Consider the following 25,606-nt stretch of genomic DNA (forward strand, 5'->3'; position numbering starts at 1 on the left):
TTCCACGAAACGCCCCTGGAGCCAAAAAGGTTGGGGACTGCTGCGCTAGAGAAGGAAAGACGGGAGAAGAATGGTGTTTTAGGGTGGAGGTTGCAGGTAGAAAGAGAGTGGCCCGGGAGGTCTTCCCTGAACCCTGAACTAGGGACCTGAAGGGGGCGGGGAACTGAGCCAGGCAGATTCCTGGGGGATGAAGGGGCCAGGCTGAGAGGATGGATAGTAAAGCCCCGAGCAGGGAGCTACCCAGTGTGTCCAAGAAGCTGGTCACCGTAGACCACGTAGTGTGTGACTCCATTCATACGAAGTGTCCAGGATGGGCAGTCCAGAGACAGCCCTATAATGTAGTGATTCACTACTTTTATAGATTATACCCCATATAAAGTTGTTACAGAATACTGGCTATATTTCTTGTGCTGTATGCTATATCCTTGTAACTTATTTATTTTATACCTGGTAGTTTGTACCTCTTAATCTCCTTCACCTGTGTTGGCCCTCCCCATATACTCCTTCCCTCTGGTAGCCACTGGTTTATTATCTGTATCTGTGAGTCTGTTTCTGTTTTGTTACATTCATTCATTTGTCTTAGTTTTTTTAGATTCCACATAGAAGTGAAAGCATATAGTGTTTGTCTTTTTCTGTCTGACTTACTTCACTAAATATAATAGCCCCCAGGTCCATCTACGTTGCAAATGGCAACATTTCATTCTTTTTATGGCTGAGTAATATTCCATTATATATATTGGGTGGGTCAAAAAGTGCCTTTGGTTTTTTAAGTAAAAATAAAAGACACATTTTTCATTTTCACCAAGAACTTTACTGAACAGTGTATTCATCCTTTTGTTCTACTACCTTCTGCCATTTTTCAGGCAACTTCATAATTCCACCTTCCCAAAACTTATCTTTTTGAGCAAAGAACTGTTCCAGGTACCTTTTACAGTCTTCCAGGGAATTGAAATTTTTTCCATTAAGAGAAGTTTGTAAAGACTGAAATAAATGGAAATCTGAAGGTGCAATGTCTGGTGAATACAGCGGATGAATCAGAACTTCCCAGCTGAACTGTAACAGTTTTTGCCTGGTCATCAAAGAAACACGCAGTCTTGCATTATCCTGATGGAAGATTATGTGTTTTCTCTTGACTTGTTGTGTTTTCTCTTGATTCTGGATGCTTTTTGTCGAGTGCTACTTTCAGTTGGTCTAATCAGGGGTAGTGCTTGTTGGAATTAATTGTTTGGTTTTCCAGAAGGAACTCATGATAGAGGAACTCCCCTCCAATCCCAACATATACACAACATCATCTTCTCTGGATGAAGACCAGCCTTTAGTGTGCTTGGTGATGGTTCATTTCGCTTGCCCCACGATCTCTTCCGCTCCACATTATTGTACAGTATCCACTTTTCATCGCCCGTCACAATTTGTTTTAAAAACGGAACGTTTTCACTATGTTTCAGTAGAGAATCGCGTGTGGAAATATGGTCAAGAAGGTTTTTCTTTGCTTAACTTACATGGAACCCAAACATCAAAGCAATTAACATAAAACCAAGCTGGTGTGAATGATTTTCAGTGCTTGGTTTGGATATTTTGAGTATGTTGGCTGTCTCCCGCATGGTATAACATTGATTGTTCTCAATTATTGTTCCGATTTGATGGTATCAACTTCAGCTGGTCTACCCACCCGTGGAGAATCGTCCAGCAAGAAATCTCCAGCACAAAACCTCGCAAACCACTTTTTTTTTTTTTTTTGCGGTACGCGGGCCTCTCACTGCTGTGGCCTCTCCCGTTGCGGAGCACAGGCTCCGGACGCGCAGGCTCAGCGGCCATGGCTCATGGGCCCAGCCGCTCCACGGCATGTGGGATCCTCCCGGACCGGGGCACGAACCCGTGACCCCTGCATCGGCAGGCGGACTCTCAACCACTGCGCCACCAGGGAAGCCCCGCAACCACTTTTGACACGTTCGATCAGTCACAGCATCTTCTCCATATACTGCACAAATCTTTTTTTGCATTTCAGTTGTGTTTTTACCTTTCTTGAAATGATAAAGAATAATATGCCAAACATGTTGCTTTTTCCTTCCATTTTCAATATTAAAATGGCTACACAGAAATTCACCAATCTTGATAAGTCTTTTTAAATGCATGCTGATGTGACAGCTGACGCATACAATCTAATGAAATTGTTTCAAATGAAGTTAAAGACCACTAAGTGCTACTAGAGCCATCTTAGGAAAAAAACAAACATTTTGGCCAACCCGATAGATATGTGTATCACATCTTCTCTATCTATTCATCTGTTGATGGTCACTTGGGTTGCTTCTGTATCTTGGCTATTGTAAGTAGTGCTGCTATGAACATTGGGGTGCATGTATCTTTTTGAATTAATGTTTTCATTTTCTTTGGATACATACTCAGGAGTGGAATTGCTGGATCATATGGTTGTTCTATTTTTAATTTTTTGAGGAAACTTCATATTGTTTTCCATAGTGGCTGTCCTTTAGTACCCACTGCGGCTCAGAATGTACCACATCAGACATTAATTTGGCCCAGAGCTGCTGTGTTCCCTCTTTTGTACCTTGTCCTCTGAATGTGTACTATCCGTCTATCTCATTCAAGGTAAAGAAACTGCTGCCATGAAGGCTGATCTCCTGAGGGCCAGGAACATGAAAAGGTACATTAACCAACTGACTGTGGCAAAGAAGCAGTGTGAGAAGAGGATCAGAATCCTGCGAGGCCCTGCCTACCACCAGCAAGAGGATGGGCCCTTGGATGAGGGGCAAGGGCCTCAAAGCCAGAAGGTGGAACTTCGTAGTTTCTTGTTTTGCCGTTTCATATTTGTTATGAACACGGGTTTGATCACATAGACAATCTTTTCACTTCTTGGTATTTAACCTAAGACATATATTCCAGAACATAGACTCACATGTTGTTCTTGTAGGGCTCTCAGTCCATCTTTCCTTCTTGACTTCCATACTGTTTTTAGTTTGCTAAATTTTTTGGCCTGAATACAAATCAGGTAATTTCTTAAAGAGAGTAAATATTTTATTATAGTTAAGAAGCTGTGCTACAGAGTCAGAAAGCCTGGCTTTTAATCCCAGGTCTGCTGGGGATTGACTTTGGGCAGGTTAGTTAGCCTTTCTGTACTCTATTTATAAAGTAGGGTTAACTGTACATACCCTACAGGGCATGATAATCATTAAATTAAATAGTTCACATAAAATGGTAAGTATGGTACTTGGTGTATAATGAGCACTTAATAAACATTTGTTATTACTGGCAGTAATTATTCAGGGGTATGTTTAGTGATGTTATAAATGTAAGAGGAATCCAATTGTGGTCTCTCCTTTTGGGATAAAGCATCAGTCCCAAGATCCTAATTCTCCACGTTCTCATTAGTACACTGTAGGTGGTCTCATGAGTGTATCGTAGGTATTCGGCAGCTAGAGACTCTTGGACCTGGATCCCTCTTGGTAACATGTTGGGGGTATTAAGAGCACATTTACTTACTCTTCTAGGCCTTGTGGTCCTTTTGAGTGCTTAGGGAATATATTTCCTAGAGAAAAATTAACCTGCTGGTCAAGGGGTAATACACACAAAACATAAAACTAAGTTAATAGAGTATATGCATCATGAAACCAGATCCAGTGGGTTTGGGAGATAGTGAAAAAGGAGTAAATAAAAATCCCTGAGGGGAATAAAGAACAATCTGCCTTCATAGGCTACCTTCCAGCCTGAAATACTTCATGGCCTTCGGCATATGAGACATCCACCAGGACAATTTTTTGTCTTCTGCCCAGAGATTATTGATTGTGGCATCAGCCCTCCCAGAATTACCAGAAGTCTTAGGACAGAAGGAAACGTGCTGATCCAACAGAAGGAAATTAATGCAAGAGCACAGTGTTTGCTATATGGAAGCCCTTAGTAAATGTTAATTGGTATTACATTGTCTCTCTCTATATATGTATATTTTTTAATCATATATTTAGCAGTAGTGTCAAGGTGGACCTACCCAGTCTTTTCTTTCCACTTCCACACAACAGGCTCAGAATTACTGAGATTAGTTCATCTCACATTAACACAATGAGACTGAGTTCATCTCACGTTAACACATTTGACTCAGAAGTGTGCAGTCTCCTTATCCTGGTCACCCAGACCCACACCGTTAGTGTAGGTGTGAATCAGTGAAAGGCTTATGCAGGCTTCAAGAGAAAATAGAAAACAAATGGAGTAGACAACTTGGTTAATTCACCAGCTAAGATATGAGATATATCAGATGTTTAGTTAGACTTGAGATATATTTGCTGTCATTTATTTACATATATTTGCGCTTTTAGAACTAAACATGAGAGCCTTCATAAGACACAATAAAAGAATCTAAAAGTGGCTAATATTTTAGAAGATGTTTTGGACTTGATTTTACAAATATGTGGATTTGTATCTAACTTGAAATTCATTTCAATCCATGAAATTATACTGGGAAGACTTCCTTAGAATTGTTGAGAGTCTTTCCTGCTCAGCTCCTCCCCATGTTAAAAATGGATTTCTGTCTGAGTGATCTGTCATTCCCAGCCAGAGTCGACATGGTAGCCTTCAGACTTCTTTGGAGCCTGTACAGTTAGGATTTGTACCTAAAAATGCTTCACTGGTAGGTTTACATAACGTGAGGGTAACATGCTACGGTCTCCCAAAGTTAGTAAACTAAATCCTAAATATTAATGGTCTGTAGCAAGGGATCACTTTTGATTACTTAGTTATCAAAAGTTGTTAGAAAAATGCCTGCCCCTTTCTGCCCACAGAACAGATTGAGGACTTACTGTCAGTGGCAGAAAGAGTTGAACATGCATTGATCATATGCACTTGATTTTAGAAAGATCTTAACTGGTAACATTTCTGAAATTTTTCCAGTCACCACAATATTAATTTTAAAAATCTTAAATGTAAGTTTTCTTTTCGTTGCAGTATACATAGACATCATTTTATTACTAATTAATAACTAAGGATATAGGAGTTAAATTCCTTCTAAATTAATTTGAGGCATTTCTCCTAGTTGAGTCATGAATTATTATGAAGCTCATCTGCTTTCTCATATTATAGCAGTCCATACTCAAGATTGATCTCACTGTGTCTTCAGATAGTGGTTTTTCTTTTCTGTAAGCATTCAAAATAGTAAACAAAGGAGCAATTTTGATACATCTCTACAGTAGTTTTATGGGCCAATTAAAATGCATACAAAAGATTTTTTTAAATGAATGTGATATTATAAACAAAAAGACAAGGTATGAAATCATTTGTAGATTTCCTCAGCGATATGAAAATAGGATGGAAAGCAAAAATGCCAAATTATTAGGCTCCAGCTTCCTGGTCTTTTATATATTTCTCTTCACTTTTTCTATTATTGGCACGATTGCTTTTAGCAATACATCCCATAAGGCAGGGATTTTTGTCTGTTTCATTTCCTAGAAATGTGCCTGATACAGAGTAGATGCCAAATAAGTCTTTTGCTGAATGAGTGAATGATTAATAGAAAATTGGTATTTATTGAATATGTGCATTTTGAATATTCAATAAACTTTTTAAATTTAAAATTTAGGAAGGTGAGAGAAGTAGTGTATTACGTTGACTGTGAACTTAGAAAATGAGACATTTTTTCCTGAATGTAGAAACTAATCCATTGGAAGTTAAAGCAAACTGATATTTAAAATTTGATTTTTAAAAACTTTCTCTTAAATTCCCTTCATAGATTCTTCAATTCGAAGATATCTTGGCCAATGCTTCCTACCGAGAGCACTTTCAAACGTACATGGAAAGGATGGAAAAGAGAGCTCTGATCAGCTTTTGGGAGTCTGTGGAATATTTAAAGAATGCTAACAAGGTAGGATATATAGGCCCAAAGGGATATTAATCACTAGCTGATGAAAACTTGTATGTTAGGCAGTATGTCTGTGTTTCTCAATCAAGCTGTAAGATAAGATACATTAAAAGAATACTTTAAACCAAATATATTATTGGCATTATGTTCTAGCCCATAATGGTGAATAGAATTAGATTTCATTTTTACAAAAAGTGCTTTTGAATGAGTAGTCAGGGAAAAAAGATTTACAGATATCCCCAGTTATTGAGTTTAGTTTCAGGTAGTTATTTTTTAACCCATTATAAAAAAGTCGTATACTTATTACCCACATGGCTGTTACAGTAAATTTGGTCTTATCACCTATACTTCAGTCTCATAACCTTGTTATTTTTAATATCATAATGTGCACATTTTACACAACTGTCCTCCTTTTATTTAATTTAAAATATGATTGTGTGAAGGAAGACAAAAAATAATTTTTGGTTATAGATGCCTATTACAGCACAAAGCCCAACAATAGGCATTGTGTTTTGCACTTGGCAAGTTCTCAATATATATTTAAGAATTAAATTGAAGAATGTGAAATATATATGTGTGTGTATATATATATATGTCTAAAAACATATATAACAATATGTACAACATATATAATACATGCATTTTGAGAGGCTTGTTTATTTTTAACATTTTTATTGGAGTGTAATTGCCTTACAACGGTGTGTTAGTTTCTGCTTTAAAACACAGTGAATCAGGTATACATGTACATATATCCCCATATCTCCTCCCTCTTGCGTCTCCCTCCCACCCTCCCTATCCCACCCCTCTAGGTGGTCACAAAGCACCGAGCTGATCTCGCTGTGCTATGTGGCTGCTTCCCACTAGCTATCTGTTTTACATTTGGTAGTGTATATGTGTCCATGCCACTCTTGAGAGGCTTATTAAAGTAAGCATAAACAGCACTATGTACATTAAATTACTCATTTGCACTTCATATGAATGTTGCTAGGGCTGAATACCAACTTAAAATATATCATAAATTACAAACTACCTTGGTTAAGGAACTAAATCCAGTCTCATAGTATTTTTAAATCTTCTTAGGAATGTCTTTCATTGTTAATTTATAAGCCACAAATTACCTCATTTTACTCAATATTATGTTTGCCAACTTTATTACATATTTTATTTACCAGACTTGACTACAAACTTGACTTTTGGCTGCTCTCAGAGGAATATTGAAAAGAGCAATCTAAAAAATTTTCCTAAGCTACTGAAAACAAGTTGAAAAATGTCAATGCAATAAGAGGATATAGCTTCCTCAGATAGCTACATTTTGACCTAGCAACACTGATATGGATGTAAAACTTCCGGATTGTTTGTTATATTCATAATATTCGTTAAGTCATTTGTCTTCATTTTTTGCTACCGTCGAAGACTTTTCGTAGCATTTCTAGAGTTAATAAGTTGTCTATAGCGGAAATGTAAAGGTTATGTTAATGAGATGTTTGCACTTCCGAATTAGGCTTTAGTACACTTAGGCGGAGACCTTGTTTAAGACCAAGCTGTGTAATACAAGCTTGATTACAGTGTAGTAAGTCATCATTCTGAAGAATATTTCTCTTGCTTTCTTTAATTATACAATTATTATTATTATTTTTGCGGTACGTGGGCCTCTCACTGTCGTGGCCTCTCCCGTTGTGGAGCACGGGCTCCAGACGCGCAGGCTCAGCAGCCATGGCTCACGGGCCCAGCCGCTCTGCAGCATGTGGGATCTTCCCGGACCGGGGCACGAACCCACGTCCCCTGCATCGGCAGGCGGACTCTCAACCACTGCACCACCAGGGAAGCCCTAATTGTACAATTATTATATTGACTTTCTTCTGGAGTGAGAAGTTGGCATTTCTAATTATTTTTACTAGATGAAAAAGTCATACTGAATTTAGCTGATCAATTGTATTCCTGTGGAACTGAGATTTATGAGAAGGAATCCACTGCAAGAAGAGAACTGTTCTCATTCTTATTTTTTTCCTTCCAGCATTAAAAAGAAATTAAATTTGTTAACTGTTCAACGTAAAGTGTTCCTTTTAAGGAACCAGTTGTTTTTTCAGAGTCTGACACTCACCCCTTGGCCCTGAATGTGCCCACAAAAGCTTTTGCACACTCATCCTACATTCTACGTGTCTCCCTTCCACCTTTAAAATGCAGATAATTCAGAAGAAAATAGTTTTTCTCAGAGATGGTATTACTTTCTTCATCTTCCTGTCTTTTCAGAACGAAATTCCACAATTAGTTGGTGAAATTTACCAGAATTTCTTCGTGGAGAGCAAAGAAATATCTGTGGAAAAATCACTTTACAAAGAAATCCAGCAGTGTCTTGTAGGAAATAAAGGAATTGAAGTGTTCTGCAAAATCCAGGGAGACGTTTATGAGATGCTGAAGGATAGGTATTACCCTTCATTTATTGTCAGTGATCTGTATGAGAAGTTGATGATAAAAGAGGAAGAAAAACATGTCTCCCAGTTGATTTCCAACAAGGATGAAATGGTGAGTCACGTTTAACTTTCTGCTCCCTTTTGAGTGGATAAGCTTTGAATATGATTATGTGGGTGCAGATTGTGTGAGCCAGATTTGGTGTGCACCTTTATATTTTGGCATACAGCACTTTTTTTTTTTTTAACATCTTTATTGGAGTATAATTGCTTTACAATGGTGTGTTAGTTTCTGCTTTACAACAAAGTGAATCAGCTGTACATATACATGTATCCCCATATCCCCTCCCTCTTGCGTCTCCCTCCCACTCACCCTCCCTATCCCACCCTTCTAGGTGGTCACAAAGCACCGAGCTGTGCTATGCGGCTGCTTCCCACTAGCTATCTGTTTTACGTTTGGTAGTGTATATATGTCCATGCCATTCTCTTACTTTGTCCCAGCGTACCCTTCCCCTCCCCGTGTCCTCAAGTCCATTCTCTGCGTCTTAGCATACAGCACTTTAAGTGGAACTTTAAGTTGAATTTCCTTTTTGCTTCTCGTCCTCACTTCTGTCTTCATCCTTCTGACCAGCTGGGTACCACCAGCCGTTGCTGAGTCAGAGACCGCCCCCTGCTCTGTCTGCCTGAGACACAGCTGGGTTTGACTCCTGAAAAGTGAGGGCAGAAAATCTGTGGGGTGGGACATTTGTGACCAAGTAAGAGAATCATTAGCACAACAGTCCAGCTGGAGAACAGACAAAAAGGATGGGGAAGAAATGAGGAGAGGTAGAGAATGCAGGAAATATTTTGGAGTTTAAAAAAAAATCAGATGAAATTAAGATGTTTTGAAAGAAACCTTGTCCAGCCATACCTGAAGTCTGATTTTCTTATAGTGTCCTGGGTCATTTTGGATAGCCCCAGTTGCCATCTCCCTTTTACTGCTAATGACCTATATGAGTTTGAAGGTTTTGAAGGTACAAAGGAAAAGTGTTTTAGAATCACCTTATATAGAAAGATTGTAATTTATCTTGGATTCTTTCTTTCTGTCCAGTTCACTGTATCTCAAGCCCTGAGGAATCAGGTACTTGTTCATGATGGTATTAGAAGCAGATGTCTCTGAACTGTTGGTAAATTCATTCATTCAGACTTTTGAAAAAAAGTTTTGTTACTTGGTTCCTTACATTTTCAGTGTATAAAACCACTGAACTAATTGGTCCAAAACTCGTTACTCATTGCGTTTTATTTTTAGGATAGCACTGCTAAAACAAACTGATCTCTCTACCTCAGAAATTAAAATGGTTAATATTCAAATGTTGTGAAAAGTTGGTCCAAATTATAATACCCAACAGATAAATTGAATAAGGACTTGAACTGACAGTTAATATGAAAGGTAATAAATGGTAAACAAACGTGAAGAAATGTGCAGCTTCACCCAGCATTCAGAGCAGGCTGGTATATGTGTCACTGATCTTCTGAAAGCTCCTACTCTTGGTTCCAATAGTCCCACTTCTAGAAATGTATCCTATGAAAAGAACTAAAATGTAGGAAACAAAGAAAAAGTTGATGCACAGTGGAGTTTATTTTAGTTTTGGGGAAGGCAAAAAAGCAGAATCAACCCATAGCAATAGGGATATGCGTCAGTATATTATCAATTCATAGAATACTGTGCAGCCATAGCAGTTATAACTTGGAAGACTACAAATACCCTCAAATATACAGCCTTGTATATTATGCGAAAAAGGCAGAATACCCTCTTGAATGTATACAAGGAGTAGGATGATGTCATAATATATATACTCATGGACAAGGATTAGAAAGAATATACAAAAATGCTTGGTGTTCTGGGATTATTAATACTTTATTTTTCTTTGAAAAATTTCTTTTACTGTTTGTTACAATTAATAAAAATTAGAAGAAAAAAAATCTGGAAGAAAGTTAAGGAGTAAAGGAACCAGAAGACAGTTCTCAGCAGTTCTTTTCATGCTGTTGCTGCTCATGAATCTAATTACTGATATGCTATTTGTTGGTAATCTGTTCAGGTTTTTCCAAATTCTGTAGTCGTTTATGAATCTTAAGTCACTTTGAATGCTAACCATTTTACTTGTAAAATAGATACCTGTTGCTTAGTAAAAATAAGGACTGGGCAAAGTGTATACTGAAAATACTTTCACTAGTGGGAATTTGGGAATTCTATTTTAATGTATTCATAGGTTCTGGAGATTAAGACATGCACATCTTTTTTCTTTTTAATTTACTTATTTTTATTTATTTATTATTTTTGGCTGTGTTGGGTCTTCGTTGCTGTGCGCAGGCTTTCTCTAGTTGCGGCGAGTGGGGGCTACTCTTTGTTGCAGTGCGGTGGCTTCTCTTGTTGCGGAGCCTAGGCCCTAGAGCACGGGAGCGTCAGTAGATGCAGTGCATGGGCTCAGTAGTTGTGGCTCGCGGGCTCTAGAGCGCAGGCTCAGTAGCACACAGGCTTAGTTGCTCCGGGGCATGTGGGATCTTCCCGGACCAGGGCTCGAATCCGTGCCCCTTGCATTGGCAGGCGGATTCTCAACCACTGTGCCACCAGGGAAGCCCGGAAATTCTGTTTTAAAGGGACACGCATGAATTTTCATAATATTCTTAGGAGCCCAAAAGGAAGCCAGGTCTTAGTGTTTTTTGTCAAAGTTTAGGCACAGAACATTTGGGTTGAGTTGGGAAGATAACTCAGTTGCCTTGTTCTGTGCAGGTTCCCTTGGGTATACCATTTGGGAAATAGTGGTGTGGCCTTCAGCTAGGCTATTAAATGTTTCTTTTTTTTCACTGCAATTCCAAATACCAGTTTCTTTGATTCTAAATATTGATCCTTTGCTTTTTCACTTAGCTGAGAAAAAACAGTCTACTTCTAGGCTTTCTACCATGGATTCTTAGTGGAATCCAGTGCTTTGGAGCAGTGTATTGTAATGATCTACAACCTATACTATAGGTAATACTTAGGGAATACTCCACCACTATAAGATATGGTGGCTCATGTGATGTTTTCCCCCAGGACCCGGGAGGTGAGGCTGGTGAGGAACCTGTGGACGGAGGCACCAGTCGGATTAATGAACAAACCAGTTTTGCTGTAAACAAACTACGAGAACTAAATGAGAAACTTGACTATAAGAGGCAAGCTCTAAATTCTATTCAAAATGCACCAAAACCTGACAGGAAGGTAAGTCTTCTGCTTTCAAGGTTGTCTTTAAAAGTTTCCATTTTTCTAATTTGATAAATAGTAGTTTTCAGTTTATGTTGAGAAGTGTTTCTTTAAAAAGAATTTCAACTCTTAAGTTCCATTGGCTTCTTTTGTTTTTTTGTTTTTTGTTTTTGTTTTTGCTTCTAGTATAGAATTAGCAAAGCATTTGTCTTTTATCTATTATGATTTGGGGTTCTTTCCCATCCTTAGCTGTAACTCTGTGTCTTTTGTCCGACTTGCCTACAGTGCCTTTGGGGAAGGGGCTGAGCTTCCCCTTGTGCCACAGTTGTTTCTGGAAGTGAGTTAACTCTGCAAGGACAGTCTTAAAATTTTTTTTTCTTTTGAACACTGCAAGTACAACTTAGTGCTCTAAGTGCTCACAGAATTATGCAAGAAATAGATTGTTTCGCTGGAAACCAACAGAATTTTTTTTTTTTAAACATCTTTATCGGGGTATAATTGCTTTACAATGGTGTGTTAGTTTCTGCTTTATAACAAAGTGAATCAGTTATACATATACATATGTTCCCATATCTCTTCCCTCTTGTGTCTCCCTCCCTCCCACCCTCCCTATCTCACCCCTCCAGGCGGTCACAAAGCACCGAGCTGATCTCCCTGTGCTATGCGGCTGCTTCCCACTAGCTATCTACCTTACGTAGTAGTGTATATATGGTAGTGTATATATGTCCATGCCACTCTCTCACTTTGTCACAGCTTACCCTTCCCCCTCCCCATATCCTCAAGTCCATCCTCTAGTAGGTCTGCGTCTTTATTCCCGTCTTACCCCTAGGTTCTTCATGACCTTTTTTTTTTCTTAAATTCCATATATATGTGTTGGCATACGGTATTTGTCTTTCTCTTTCTGACTTACTTCACTCTGTATGACAGACTCTAGGTCTATCCACCTCGTTACAAATAGCTCAATTTCGTTTCTTTTTATGGCTGAGTAATATTCCATTGTATATATGTGCCACATCTTCTTTATCCATTCACCTGATGATGGACACTTAGGTTGTTTCCATCTCCGGGCTATTGTAAATAGAGCTGCAATGAACATTTTGGTATGTGACTCTTTTTGAATTATGGTTTTCTCAGGGTATATGCCCAGTAGTGGGATTACTGGGTCATATGGTAGTTCTATTTGTCAACAGAATTTGAAAGTTTAAAAAATGTAAACAGCATCTCACTCTCTGGCATTCCTCACACCCAAGGGGTGGTGTGGCTTTTTGCTTTGTGTTCATGCCTCTTTGGTCGAAAAAGGAGGCTTCCCTAATGTAGGAATGGCTGGCACTCTTTACTTTCCCAAAGTGATCTCCTCTGGCACTTTTTGAATGTGCGTTCAGAAGCCTGAGCGATGAGTAAGTGCAGGAGGCTACGCTGGTCACCATGAGGAATCAGTGAAACAGAGGCTAACACCTGCCCTTGGGGAGCAAATGTGCTGACTGTGGAACTGAACATTACAGCCCTTACTGATGATAAAATGCAGGATGTGCTTCCTGCAGGCTTTCTGAGGAGGGTCCTTGTGGGCTGCATGTTTAGGAGAGTTGAACATGCAGCCATGAGGCAAAGTTGAGGCAAAGCTGCTGTCCTCAAACTACAGAGTTGCATAACCGTATAGGTTTTCTCATTAAAAGAGATCCAAGGAGACGGTGAGCATAGAATTTTTTTTTAGTTATTTATTTTTTTAAATTGTAGCCAAGTATACATAACATAAAATTTACCATGTGTACAATTCACTGACGTAAAGTATGTTCACATTGTTATATAACCAGCACCACCATCCATCTCCAGAATTCCTTTTCATCTTGAAAAACTGAAACTCTATACCCAGTAAACAGTAATTCCCCATCCCCTTACCCCCAGTCCCTGGCAACCACCATTCTCATTTTGCCTCTTATGAATTTAACTACTCTAAGTACCTCCTGTGAGTAGAATCATTCAGTGTTTGTCCTTTTGTGAATGGTTTGTTTCCCTTAGCATAATGTACTCAAGATTCATCCACATCCATGTGTCAGAATTTCATTCCCTTTTAAGGCTAATATTCAATTGCATGTATATACAACATTTTGTTTATTCATTTATCCATTGATGGACACTTGGTTTGCTTCCACATTTTGGCTATGGTAAGAAATGCTGCCTTGAACATGGATGTACAAATATCTCAAGACCCTGCTTCACTTCTTTGGGGTATTGCTGGGTCATATGGTAGTTCTGTTTTAATTGTTTAGGAATCTCTGTATTGTTTTCCATAGGGACTGTACCATTTTACCTTCTCACCAGCAGCACATCAGGGTGCCAGTTTCTCGGTATCCTTACCGGCACTTGTTACTTTCTGTTTTTTGTTAGCATTTGTTCTAATGGGTGTGAGGTGGTATCTCATTGTGGTTTTGATTTGCATTTCCCTAATGATTAGTAATGTTGAGCATCTTTTTATGTGCTTTTTGGCTATTTATCTGTTTTCTCTGGAGAAATGTCTATTCAAGTACATTGCCCATTTTTGAATCAGGTTGTTTTTTGTTGTTGAGTTTTAGGAGTTCTCTATGTATTCTGGATATTAGCCCCGTATCAAATAATTGATTTGCAAATACTTTCTCCCATTCTGTGAGTTGCCTTTTTACTGTGTTGATAGTGTTCTTTGCACAAAAGTTTTAAAAATTTAATGAAGTCCAGTTGGCCTTTATTGTCTCTTGTTGCCTGTGCCTTTGGTGTCATAGCCAAGAACTCATTGCCAATCCCATGTCATGAAACTCCGCCATGTTTTCTTCTAAGAATTTTATAGTTTTAGCCTTACGAGTAGGTCTTTGATCTATTTTGAGTTAACCTTTGTATATGGTATTATGTAAGGGCCCAACTCCATTGTTTTGCATGTGGTGATGATCCAGTTTTCTCAACACCATTTGTGGAAAAGACTGTCCTTTCCCACTTATGGTCTTGGCACCCTTGTTGAAAATCATTTGATCATATATGCAAAGGTTTAATTCTTGGCTGTCTATTCTATTCCATTGGTATATGTCTGTCTTTATGCCAGTGGCGTACCATTTTGATTAGTGTAGCTTTGCAGTAAATTTTGAAATCAGGAAGTGTAAGTCCTTCAACTTCATGGTTCTTCTTCAAGATTGTTTTGCCTATTCAGTTTCCCTTGAGATTCCACATGAATTTTAGGATGGATTTTTCTCTTTGTGCAAAAACATCATTGGAATTTTGATAGAGATTGTGTTGAAACTGTGGATTGCTTTGGGTAGCATTGAGTCTTAGCAATATTTAGTCTTCCAATCCATGAACATGGGATGTCTTTCCATTTATTTATGTCTCCTTTAATTTCTTTCATCAGTGTTCTGTAGTTTTCATCATAGAAGTCTTTCACCTCCTTGCTTAAGTTCATTCCTAAGTATTTTATTATTTTTTATGCTATTGTAAATGGAATTGTTTTCTTAATTTCCTTTTTGAATTGTTCATTGCTGGTGTATAGAAACACAGCTGATTTTTGTGTGTTGATTTTGTATCCTGCTACTATGTTGAATTGCATAGCATTTTAGATGGTTTCATAACTCCCAGGATGTTTTTCCTGTGGCAGATTGTTTCTAAGTTGAAGGAGGAAATAATTCTAATAGAGAAAGAACGCACAGAACTTCAGCTGCACATGGCAAGAACAGATTGGTGGTGTGAGAACTTCGGTATGTGGAAAGCCTCCATCACCAGTGGAGAGGTAGGTTTGTCTGCTTTTCTTCCCAGTTTATTAGGTATTTATTTCCAAAGTTTTAAGTTTGACTTTATCAGACAAGATTTTGTTCCAGATAATTAAGGTTGGGAATAGAAAACTTATATTCATTCTTCGAGACTGCATTGGTCTTGCCTTCCTCACCCCGTATTTTCACTCTGGTTCATGACTGGGAGCTGTTACTGGGTTGCCTGGTATAGATCTGATCTCCCTCCACTTCAGACAGAAAGTTGTCCTTGTTCATTGGAATCATAAGCAACTTTCAGATAGGAACAATTAATGTCCTTGAATTACCAATTTACTTTTCCACTGAGGGTTGAAATAAAATGGAAAGCACTGCTTGAAATTTGGAGATGAAGAATTTTAAATGTGTTTCTGATTGATCCGTCCTGCTGACTTCAGTTCTTTAATAATGAATATTTTTCCCTTGAAGTAGAAAATATTTTGCTGTTCTCCGAGGGATATGGGACAATAGTTTCCAGAATACACTGTATCCCTTTTCTTTTGTCTGTAAAAATAATTTCATTTAAAGGAAAGATATTTCTATGCATTTACATTGTTAGTGTTGACAACTCCTTCCTTCCCACCTGCCCGACTGTCGAAACCTGGAGATGAAGGTCAGGTCCAGCGTACCTAGAGATGATGTTACTAAGTGAAGTAAGTCAGACAGAGAAAGACAAATATCATATGATGTCACTCGTATGTAGAATCTAATTTTTAAAAATGATATAAATTAACTTATTTACAAAAGAAACAGATTCACAGATTTCTAAAAGAAACTTAAGGTTACCGAAGGAGAAACATGGCGGTGGGGTGGGGATATAATAGGAATTTGGGATGAACACACACATACAGTACTATACGGAAGATACATAACCAACAAAGACCTACTGTATAGCACAGGGAACTCTACTCAATATTCTGTAATAATCTATATGGGAAAAGAATCTGAAAAAGAATGAATATATGTATATGTATAACTGAATCACTTTGCTATACATCTGAAACTTACACAACATTGTAAATCAACTCTACTCCAATAAAATTAATTTAAAAAAAAGAGAGAAAGTCCGGTCCACCGTATAGCACACAAATGACAAGATCCTGAGTAAGTCATTGTGACTGTTTGGCCCCATCATTGCCTCAGATGGCTGGTCAAATACTCAGCTCCTGAGATTTGCAAGGGCCCACCTGCCCAACTTATGTGTCCATCCCTGCTTTTCCCGTCCACTCAGTGGCCTGACACTCTTACCAGGGGAAGGGCTTAGAATTCACAATCTTAAATTCCCTTCTAGTTTAGGCAGCAAAACCACGCATGTTCTCCAGGAGCCAGCCTGAAAGCACACGTGTTACGTGAGAGCTTACCAAGCGCCCTTAGTGTGTCTTTGGTGCTTGTTGAGCCTCCCCTTAAGGTGAGCTGCAGGGCCAGATACCTTTCTTGAGGGGAGGGGAGGGCAGTGGGGAGGGAAGGTTGCACAGAGCCTGGAATACCGTGTAGAAATGCTTGGTCACTGCAGATGGCGTTGCCTCTGGGATGGACATCTAGGAAGGGGGGGCTCAGGGGATGTGATGTCAAAAGGTAACAGAGGAGGCCCTTGGAGGGCAGAGAACACACATTCTGTCACCTTCTCACCTTTGCCTAGAGCTGCCTCTGACATTTCACAGTTTATTATAACCATCTTCCAAAGGCAAATACTGAGGGAGGGAGGAGCGGAGGAAGAACCCTCACGAGGCCCTTTGCCCTGGTGGTCATTTATTGCTCAGGGGCTTGCTGCGACCTTGGTCCCCGAAAAGATAACGGAAATGGACCCAGAGGGGTCACCTGACTGCCGGGAGTTCACGAAGCAGCCCTGCGTGTGAACCTGTGGAGCATGTGTTTACCTCGTGCCAGCCTCCCTGGAGCTCTGAGACGGGCTGAGCCGCCGTGAGCTGTGAGCTCGCCTCCGCCCCCGTCCTCACAGGGGGACGGTGATCCTACCTGGTGGGGCTCAGCCGGTGCTCAGCAAGTTCACTGTCTCCTTCCCTTGCCTTTCTGTTGATTCTTCGTCTCTAATTTCGGTTCATGACACTAATTCAAGCTTAGATTCAGTGTATTTTCTTTTTGTTTCTTCTCTTATCCATTTACGTTAAGAGCAATGGTGGCTATTCTCAATTATGATAGGGTGTGTGTGTAAGTGTTTAAGAATTATCTTAAGTTGGGAGGTAGGGGAAATTAGGTCTCCCAATGTGAAATTTCTTGAAAATGGAAATCACAGTTTGTGGAATCCTGTATTAAACTGGGGAAACCCTCATCCTTCTCTGAGAGAGGTTTTCGTCTCTCACACCTGTTCACTTCCTGTTAATTTGCTTTTTCAAGGAAACCCAGTTAGGATGTTAAGTCTGCTATGTTAGTTTTCTTCTGCTGCGCAGCAAATTACCACACATTTCATGGCTCAAAACATCACCCATTTATTAGCTCACAGTTGTGTGGGTTGAAAGTCCAGCGCTGTCTGACTGTGTTCTCTGCATCGTAAGGCTGAAATCAGGTTTTTGGCCAGACTGAGTTCTTGTCTGGAGAATCTGGGGAAAATCCACTTCCAGGTCCATTCAGGTCATTGGCAGGATTCAGTTCCTGGTGGTTGTGGGACTGAGGACTCTGTTCTTTTGCCGTCAGCACGATGTTGGTCTCAGTTCCTGGCAGCACTCCCAGACCCTTTCCGCATGGCCCTCTCCATCTTTACAGTGGCACAACATGTCAGACCTTTCTCGTGCTTCCTCTGATTCCTCTTCTGCTACTCGTCAGAGAAATCCCTCTGCTTTGAAAGGGCCCACATGGTTAGGATTAGGCCCTAGTTTAAGGTTGCTTGTCCATGTGACATACCCTAACTGCCAGAATAGAACCCATCATTTTCAAGTCCTGGGGACTATGTGGGGCATACATACCAGGGAGAGGGAGATCCTGGGGGACACTTAAACGTCTTGCCTACCGTATCACTCACCATGCTTTTCGTGGCTGTTGTGTTTGTCTGTTTTTCCAAGGTTACAGAAGAGAATGGTGAACAAATGCCCTGTTACTTTGTCATGGTGAGCTTACAAGAAGTTGAAGGAGTTGAAACTAAGAACTGGACAGTCCCCAGAAGGCTCAGTGAGTTTCAGAATTTACACCGGAAACTTAGTGAGGTATGAATTCTTGTGAACACAGATTTAGAATAACTGAAGAAGAGATTTAAGAGCTCATTTCAATTTTTACACACAAAGAAACGGATTCATCTTTCTCCTTTGCTGTTGATACTGGCAAAGTGGCATTTTCAGCTTGACGTTTAGAAATTTACTTGAAGATCAACCACCTAGTCTAGTCTAAATCCTTCAGGATAGATAATTGTCTGACGTCCGTTGTACCCCCCAGAACCCCAGAGCTGGAAGAGAGCTGGGGAGCATCGATGGCCATTGGTTTCAGACCTGCCAGTTGTGACCCACTGCGGGTAGGTAGTGAGATCAAGTCTGGGTTGCAGCAACAGAAAGAGGACAGAATATGTTGCATTTCATCACATAAAGGAATTGAATCCGTGGAGTGCGGTGGCTGAGAGCACAGACTGCAGCCAGGCTGCTCGAGTTTGGATCCAGTGTGGATCCTCGCTTTACTGTTTACCAGCTCTGTGACCTGGACCTGTCACTCTATCTCTTTATACCTCTTTTTATTAATATCTGTATTCTACTGATATCAATAGTGCCTTCCTTACCTATCTCACAGAGCTGTTGTAAGAATGAAGGGAATAAGCGTGTATAGAGCATTTAGAAGAACGTGCTGCACTTAGTAAACATTACTTGTTTTTATTAGTAGTAGTTACAGTAGTAGTAGTAATGAGTGCTGTTTCATGGTACTTTAGCTTCGGTTTTATGGGTGTATGTATTATAAGTATGGATGTGTATATTGCATATATGGATGTGTATATGTCTGGGTGTGTGTATTGTATGTCTGGGTGTGTATAAGTATGGGTGTGTATATTGCATATATGGATGTGTATACTGTGTGTATGGATATGTGTATTGCATGTATGGATGTGTATACATTTGGGTGTGTGTATTATGTCTAGGTGTGTGTACTATATAATATATGGATGCATGTCTCTGCATGTGCATTGTGGGTTGCAATGTGGTGTGTATTTCCTACTGTAGATTTTAGTTTAAAATGTTTGAAAGCTACTAATCTAGGTCAGTTCTTTTATTTGATAGATGAGGGAACGTGATCCCAGAGAGTTTAACTGACTCGTAGTAGGATGTATACCTAACGGCCAAACCAGGACTAGAATCCAGGTTGTCTTAGTTTCCATTCATGATTTTCCCATTTTTCTCAGGAGTTGCATCTTCTCTAACTCTCCATCTACTGGAGCTAATTGCCCTTTACCACAGCAATTAAAGGGTTCTTCAGTTGTTTCTACCTTCATTTAAGTCCATTTTCCTCTTGCTCAGAATGAACTGATGCTGGTAAAACCCTACGGTCACCTCTCAGACCCTTCTTTTGCAAAGGAAATATGTCTGTTTCCTTTCACCTTTTCTTCTAGGGTGATTTTTTAAAAAACACTTTTAATCAGTAATTTCTATCGAGAACAATTGCTCTGAAGCATTAGAGGAAAGAAGCCTTATAAAATTTCACATCTGTCCTTTTACCTCATTATCTTTCTTCCTCTGTGGCCTGATTCCTGGGTTCTTCTCTCACCTTTGGCATTTTCTTACTTACTTTCTCTTTTTTTTTGGAGTTTTCATTTTTTGAAAGAACTCTTCCTGTTGACAGCTGTGATAGGTCCCTGTCGGGGCTGCTGTGACCCTGAAAACAGCAGGAGGGAAGGCCATTGCAGGCAGACTCTGTGCTCACTTACTTTTCAGCACCAGTGATCTAGTCAGCATATTCCAGTGGCCCCAGCGCCTTAGTGAAGAGGCAGTGTCTGGAGCATTTGGAACCCACTGTCCTCCCGGCGTCAGAGTCCTGCGGGCACTCAGGCCAGACTTGATGGCCAGATGGATGTGGGTTTCAGCCCCGATCCTCAGTTGTCCCATATGTAAAGTAGGGGTGACTCAGAGCCGTAACACACACCCAGCCTCTAGCACGGTGTCTGGCAGAATGCAGGATTTAATCCGCAGAGGGAAGTTTATTATCTGTTAACATATTTTATTATTATTAATATATTTACATTCTGCAGTTTACCCTCGAAAGGCAGTGAGTGATAAAGCTACAACCTGAGTTATTCTTTCTTTCCATGGTCTTCTTTTGTCAACCCTGATAACTTTTTACAGAGATGTTGTAAACAGAACACATTCTAAGAGAAAAGTTCTTGCTGGGAGCCACGTGTCCGTACCCCACACACTGTGCTCCGTGCCTGTGGTGCAGACCCACCTTCCCAGCCCAGCTCCACAATTTCCAGCTTCCAGGTGTTTGTAAGTCCAGGGACGGGCGTTAGCTTTTTTCGTCACATGTCCTGTTCCTCCGGATTCCTTGAGCCTGGTTAGAACAGGGAGGTTTTCAAGGTCTTCAGTCTCAGAGGAACCTAGTATAGGAAGAGGATACTCGGTTTGTTCCTATTAAAAATCTAAATTTTTTTTTAAGATTTAAATGTAATTTCAATATACTAACATTTAATTTTTTTGCCTCACAGTGTTTCCCTTCTTTAAAAAAAGTCCAGTTGCCTTCTCTTAGCAAGCTGCCTTTCAAATCTGTAGATCAAAAGTTTATGGAAAAGTCAAAGAATCAATTAAATAAGTTTTTACAGGTAAGCAAACTTTCTGGATATGGGAGGAAAATTAGTTATTTGGGGGTTATTGGGGGTTGAACCGTCAGCATTCTCAGAGTTTGCCTGTTTGCTTACTGTTCTCACAGGTCAGGACAGATCCTCAAAATATCTTTGGTTTTGGGTTCTGCGGGGGCGGGGTTTGGTGAGATATATATATATATATATATATATATACATATATATATATATATATATATATATATATGTATATGTGTGTATATATATGAATCACTTTGCTGTACACTTGAAACTAATATATATATATGTATATGTGTGTATATATATGTATACTCTACAGACAGAAAATGCAGATACCATGTGTACGGCTTTCTCCAGTTTCACAAACTGGACACACCTTCATAACTAGCACCTAGTCCCAGAGACAGAGTGTCACCAGTCCCGCCAGCGTCACCACAGGTGACCGTGGTCCCAACTCACAACCATGCACTTACAGCTGGTTGTGAACTTCACATGAGTGGAGTCACAGGGCGTGGACCCCCTTCACTCAGGATCGTGGGCCTGAGGTCCTCCCATAGGCTTGTTTCAGTTGCAGACCGTTCTTTGATTTCATTTTTGTTCTCGTTTTCATTGTTGAATGGGCTTCTGCTGGCGTGAACCCCCTGCAGTCTGTTCGTGCTCTTGTTGATGGGCGTTGGGAGAGTTTCCAGGTGGAGGCTATTAATAAGCTGTCAGTGCTTGTCTTTTGGTGAATAGCTGCTGGGGAATCCCTAGGCATTTGGGGTTTTCAGTTTTTGTGAGTGGTCGTAGCGGTTTGTACACTCTCACCAGCGGCATGCAGGCTTCTGTTCACTCCACACTGGACGGTTTCTTTTGTGAAGTTAAAGTTGTGTCTGCTCTTCTGTCATGTTGCCTGTCTTTTCCATATCGCTTTGCAGGAGTTTCGTGTGTGTTTTGGATGTGCATCTCTTGTCAGAGCATATGTGCTGTGGCTGTCTTCTTTCTGTGGGTTGCCTTTTCAGTCTCTTAATGAGCATAAGTTCTCAATTTTAATTTAGTCCAGTTTATCCATATTTTTTCCTTTTGTGGTGAATGCTTTTTGTGCTTGTGGAGAAATCCTCGCCTACTGCAAGGTTCTAAAGATAGTCTCCTTATTTCCTCTAAACGCATAACTGGTTTCTTTCACTCTACCTTTAGGACATAAGACCGGACAAAGGTATACTGTCTCCAGTAGCAAACCAATATTTATTTTTTCCTTAGCTGGGGCCTCTGTATTCAGGGTATAGTTGAGTTGCTCACACCACGGCCCCCAAAGCCCATATAGTTCTCGGGGGGCATGGACCTTTGCCTTGTGAAACACTTTTTGCCAATGCAGTAGTAGCTAGAAGTCCTGAGACTTAATAATGGATGTTGCCAAATTCTTAGTAAAGGTTATGTTATATTCAGTTGGATCAGGGTGTGAATCATAGTTAAAGTAGGTACACTTTAGCTAGAGTTCCCTTGCAAGTGTTCCTAACTATTTTTCTCTCATATATTCATCTCTCTCTAAATATATATGTATTTTTTATAAATATATGAATGTGTGTGTGTATGTGTGTATATATATATATATATATATATATATATATATATATATATCTCTCTCAGGAAATAAAATAATTGCACCTTTGAAAAACTTTCCGAGTTTAATTATGGCAGAACTGGGGTAGAGAATCATTAATGTTTAAGTGCTATTACAGGAGAGAATTTAAAACTGAAATATTACCATCTCATTGCTGATTCAGAACACCTAGGAAATATTAAACCCACTCAAGCATTGTACCTGATTAAATTGTTCAGATGAACCAAAGGTCTTGTTTGTGAAACAAATATGTATTATTCAAAATCCAAGCTTGTGAAGCCCCACGTGTGTAGCTCTGGGATCTTGCAGCTGATGCTTCCGTTTCCTTCCAGCCTCTGCTGTTGGGGGAGGGAGGGTCTCGGGTTGTCCGGCGCTTCCAGCCCTTCAGCTGCCTTTCCAGTTGTGCTGCAGAGACCGGGGTGCCCCCTGCACTTTTGGGGATGTGGGGAGGGGTCACTCGTGCCCCTGTTGGGTTACTGGTGATGGAAATGGGTTAGTGATTCCTGCCCTGGTGCCGAGAGAAGCATGTGCTCTGCGCTGCCAGTAGGTGGCGTGGGCGAGGCTGGGGGCGGGGACCATCTGCCTGTAGAGGTGGAAGGGGCATCTCAAAGGGCCATTTGTCTTTTGATCAAGAGGACTGTAAGTCAGAAAGTAATGGTTTAAATTGCTTTTCATTTCCTCAAAGACTTTATGTGAAAGTGCTCACTATTTAATAACTTTAGGTAGATTACACAGCAGACTGAAGTTTCGAAATATCATCCCACCAGCTGCAGACAGGAAAAGCAAGATGCAAAAGGTTTAGTCTGAAAGGCAGATATTATTAGGTCCACAGGACCTTCCAGAAAAGAGGATTCCATTGAGTGTATGTTTGTGTGAGTATTTATACATGACACATGGTTCCCTTCGAGGTATACTGATAATAGATAATAATCCAGCCACTCGTCCCTCACACACAGGCAGCCTACTCTAGCCGTCCCCGCAGTAGCGTGGCACCCACTCCTGGGTGTGCACGTGCTGTTCGCTCTTCCTGGAATGTTTTACTCTCCTCATCTAACACTGACTAGTCCTCTTAGAGGCTCCACCTGCGTAGAACAACGTGCTCTAAGCCATTGGGGGGAAGGAGTGGGAATTAGGATTATATTCTCAGCTTAAAGATGTGATAAAATCCCAATTACACCTTGCCCCATAGACATAATCTTTGAGAACATTTCTGAGTTCTCATACATGTTCAATTTGGTTACTTTCCTTCATGATAGAATATAACTTAGTCCAAAGACTTGTCATCCTTAATGATTTCCTTAGTTATGTTGATTGCATTATTTGAGATTTAGCATTGGTTATCATTTGCTGCTATTTGATAAAAGAGTGCTGGAGTGGAGATTAGCTAAAGGAAATCAAGGTGGAGGGAGACTGTCTCACTCCTAATCCACGCTCACGTGCAGCTGAGCATTTAATGCTCTACAAAAGGAATAAAGGCTCGGGGGCCTGCCCGGGAAGGCAGTAGTGACCCCAACTGCCTGTCCCCTAAATCTCCTTCCCCACCTTTGAGGCAGAACCTCCATCTTCAGGCCAGTCTTCCGCAGGACACAGGAAGCTGACAACCACTGGAATGCGGGGGGGGGGTGTGTGTGTGTGTGTGCCCAGGACCCCTGTCCCCAGTGTGGCACTATTGGGCACGCTCGGAGGTGCTTTTCTAGGGAGGGTCACAGGGTTTATCAGATTTCAAGCTTCGTCTGAGCAAACATAATGTGAACGTCATGGACCAACTCCTCTGGGACCAGAATGTAACCTGTTCTCCCAGCAGAGAGGGTTCTGCCATCAGAACCCCAGTGTTCCAGCCCCCCAGGGGGGTTACATCATCCATGGGGCAGGATTTCTCATTGGTCCATTTATTCCTAAACCCTGTATCTGTGAGCACCAGACATTCACACGTTCTTGTGGTCACATTGTTAATTTTCCTGTCTTATCAGTAGCACTTGCTTCGTACGTAAACTTGATGCACGTAAACTTGATGCACGTTCTCCTTTCCTTTCTCCTAAGGCCAGAGAACTTGAGCAGATTTCCAGTTCACGGGCCAATAAAAGCAGCCATAAAATTATGTAAACATACACTGCCTGAGGAAGGTGGGGCACAGGGACAGAAAAGTACTGCCTGGCAGGCGGCTGCCACCATGTGACAGCCCAGAGCTCCTCTTCAGCTGACGTGCAAAGTCCGCACACACGCGGCCGTGAAAGGGCTGGGTGGGATCCTTGTGTAGCGTGCGGAAAACACCCGTGACTTTCGAAGGCGGCAGCCCCTGGACCTGCAGGCGGTTTGCACAGTGAGACTTCAGGGTGTGTTGGCCATCAAGCTCGGTGAGAACTCATCTAATGTATTTTATTTCAGGAGGAAAGGGAAGTGGCTTTAGGTTCAGAATTACGATGAAAGTGAATTTCCCGGGACAGTCAACCCTTTGCCTTCACTCCTGGTGGCTCCCAGCTCACAGACGAACCACGCAGGGGGAATTAATCCTCTTTCTCCCACAGAACCTGCTTTCAGATGAAAGACTGTGTCAGAGTGAAGCACTTTATGCCTTTCTGAGCCCGTCTCCTGACTACCTCAAGGTTATTGACGTGCAGGGGAAGAAATCCTCGTTTTCATTATCCTCATTTCTGGAAAGACTCCCTCGCGACTTCTTTTCCCACCAGGAGGTGAGCTGTCTGAAGGTTGTATGTTTTTGAAGCACGTTTAAGCAGACGTCTTCTGGAGGCTGTTTGATGTGGCAGGTGTTTGTGGAAGGCCTGCTACAGATGGGCAGGAAGCAAATACCTTGAGTCACCATTGCTGTCATATTTGGGGACAGGGTTGATAACAAGGTGGGTGACTGGCATGTGGATGGAGGTTCTGTGGGAGGCCCTCTACGGAAGGTGGCCTGGCCGGCGCCCGGGACAGGGGCCGGCACCGCGGAGGGGTTGGAGCTAACGTTGAGGTTCAGGAGCGGAGGGTGTGTGCGCGGAACAGTCAGCAGGTCTTTCGGCCGGGGG

The 25,606-nt window shown here is 40.8% G+C and overlaps 1 protein-coding gene across 1 annotated transcript in view; it reads left to right on the top strand.

The window, feature by feature from the left end:
* Window positions 1-25,606, top strand: part of SNX25 (sorting nexin 25) — a 117,295-nt gene that overhangs the window by 81,550 nt on the left and 10,139 nt on the right. The window contains exons 7-14 of the mRNA XM_007466526.1: window positions 2,605-2,786; window positions 5,729-5,860; window positions 8,108-8,380; window positions 11,336-11,500; window positions 15,096-15,227; window positions 18,258-18,398; window positions 20,870-20,983; window positions 25,109-25,273. Coding sequence (XP_007466588.1) covers window positions 2,605-2,786; window positions 5,729-5,860; window positions 8,108-8,380; window positions 11,336-11,500; window positions 15,096-15,227; window positions 18,258-18,398; window positions 20,870-20,983; window positions 25,109-25,273 — 1,304 coding nt within the window. The remainder of the gene's footprint in view (window positions 1-2,604; window positions 2,787-5,728; window positions 5,861-8,107; window positions 8,381-11,335; window positions 11,501-15,095; window positions 15,228-18,257; window positions 18,399-20,869; window positions 20,984-25,108; window positions 25,274-25,606) is intronic.

The sequence above is a fragment of the Lipotes vexillifer genome, unplaced genomic scaffold (assembly GCF_000442215.2).
Source record: "Lipotes vexillifer unplaced genomic scaffold, Lipotes_vexillifer_v1.1 scaffold951, whole genome shotgun sequence".
Taxonomy (NCBI): domain Eukaryota; kingdom Metazoa; phylum Chordata; class Mammalia; order Artiodactyla; family Lipotidae; genus Lipotes; species Lipotes vexillifer.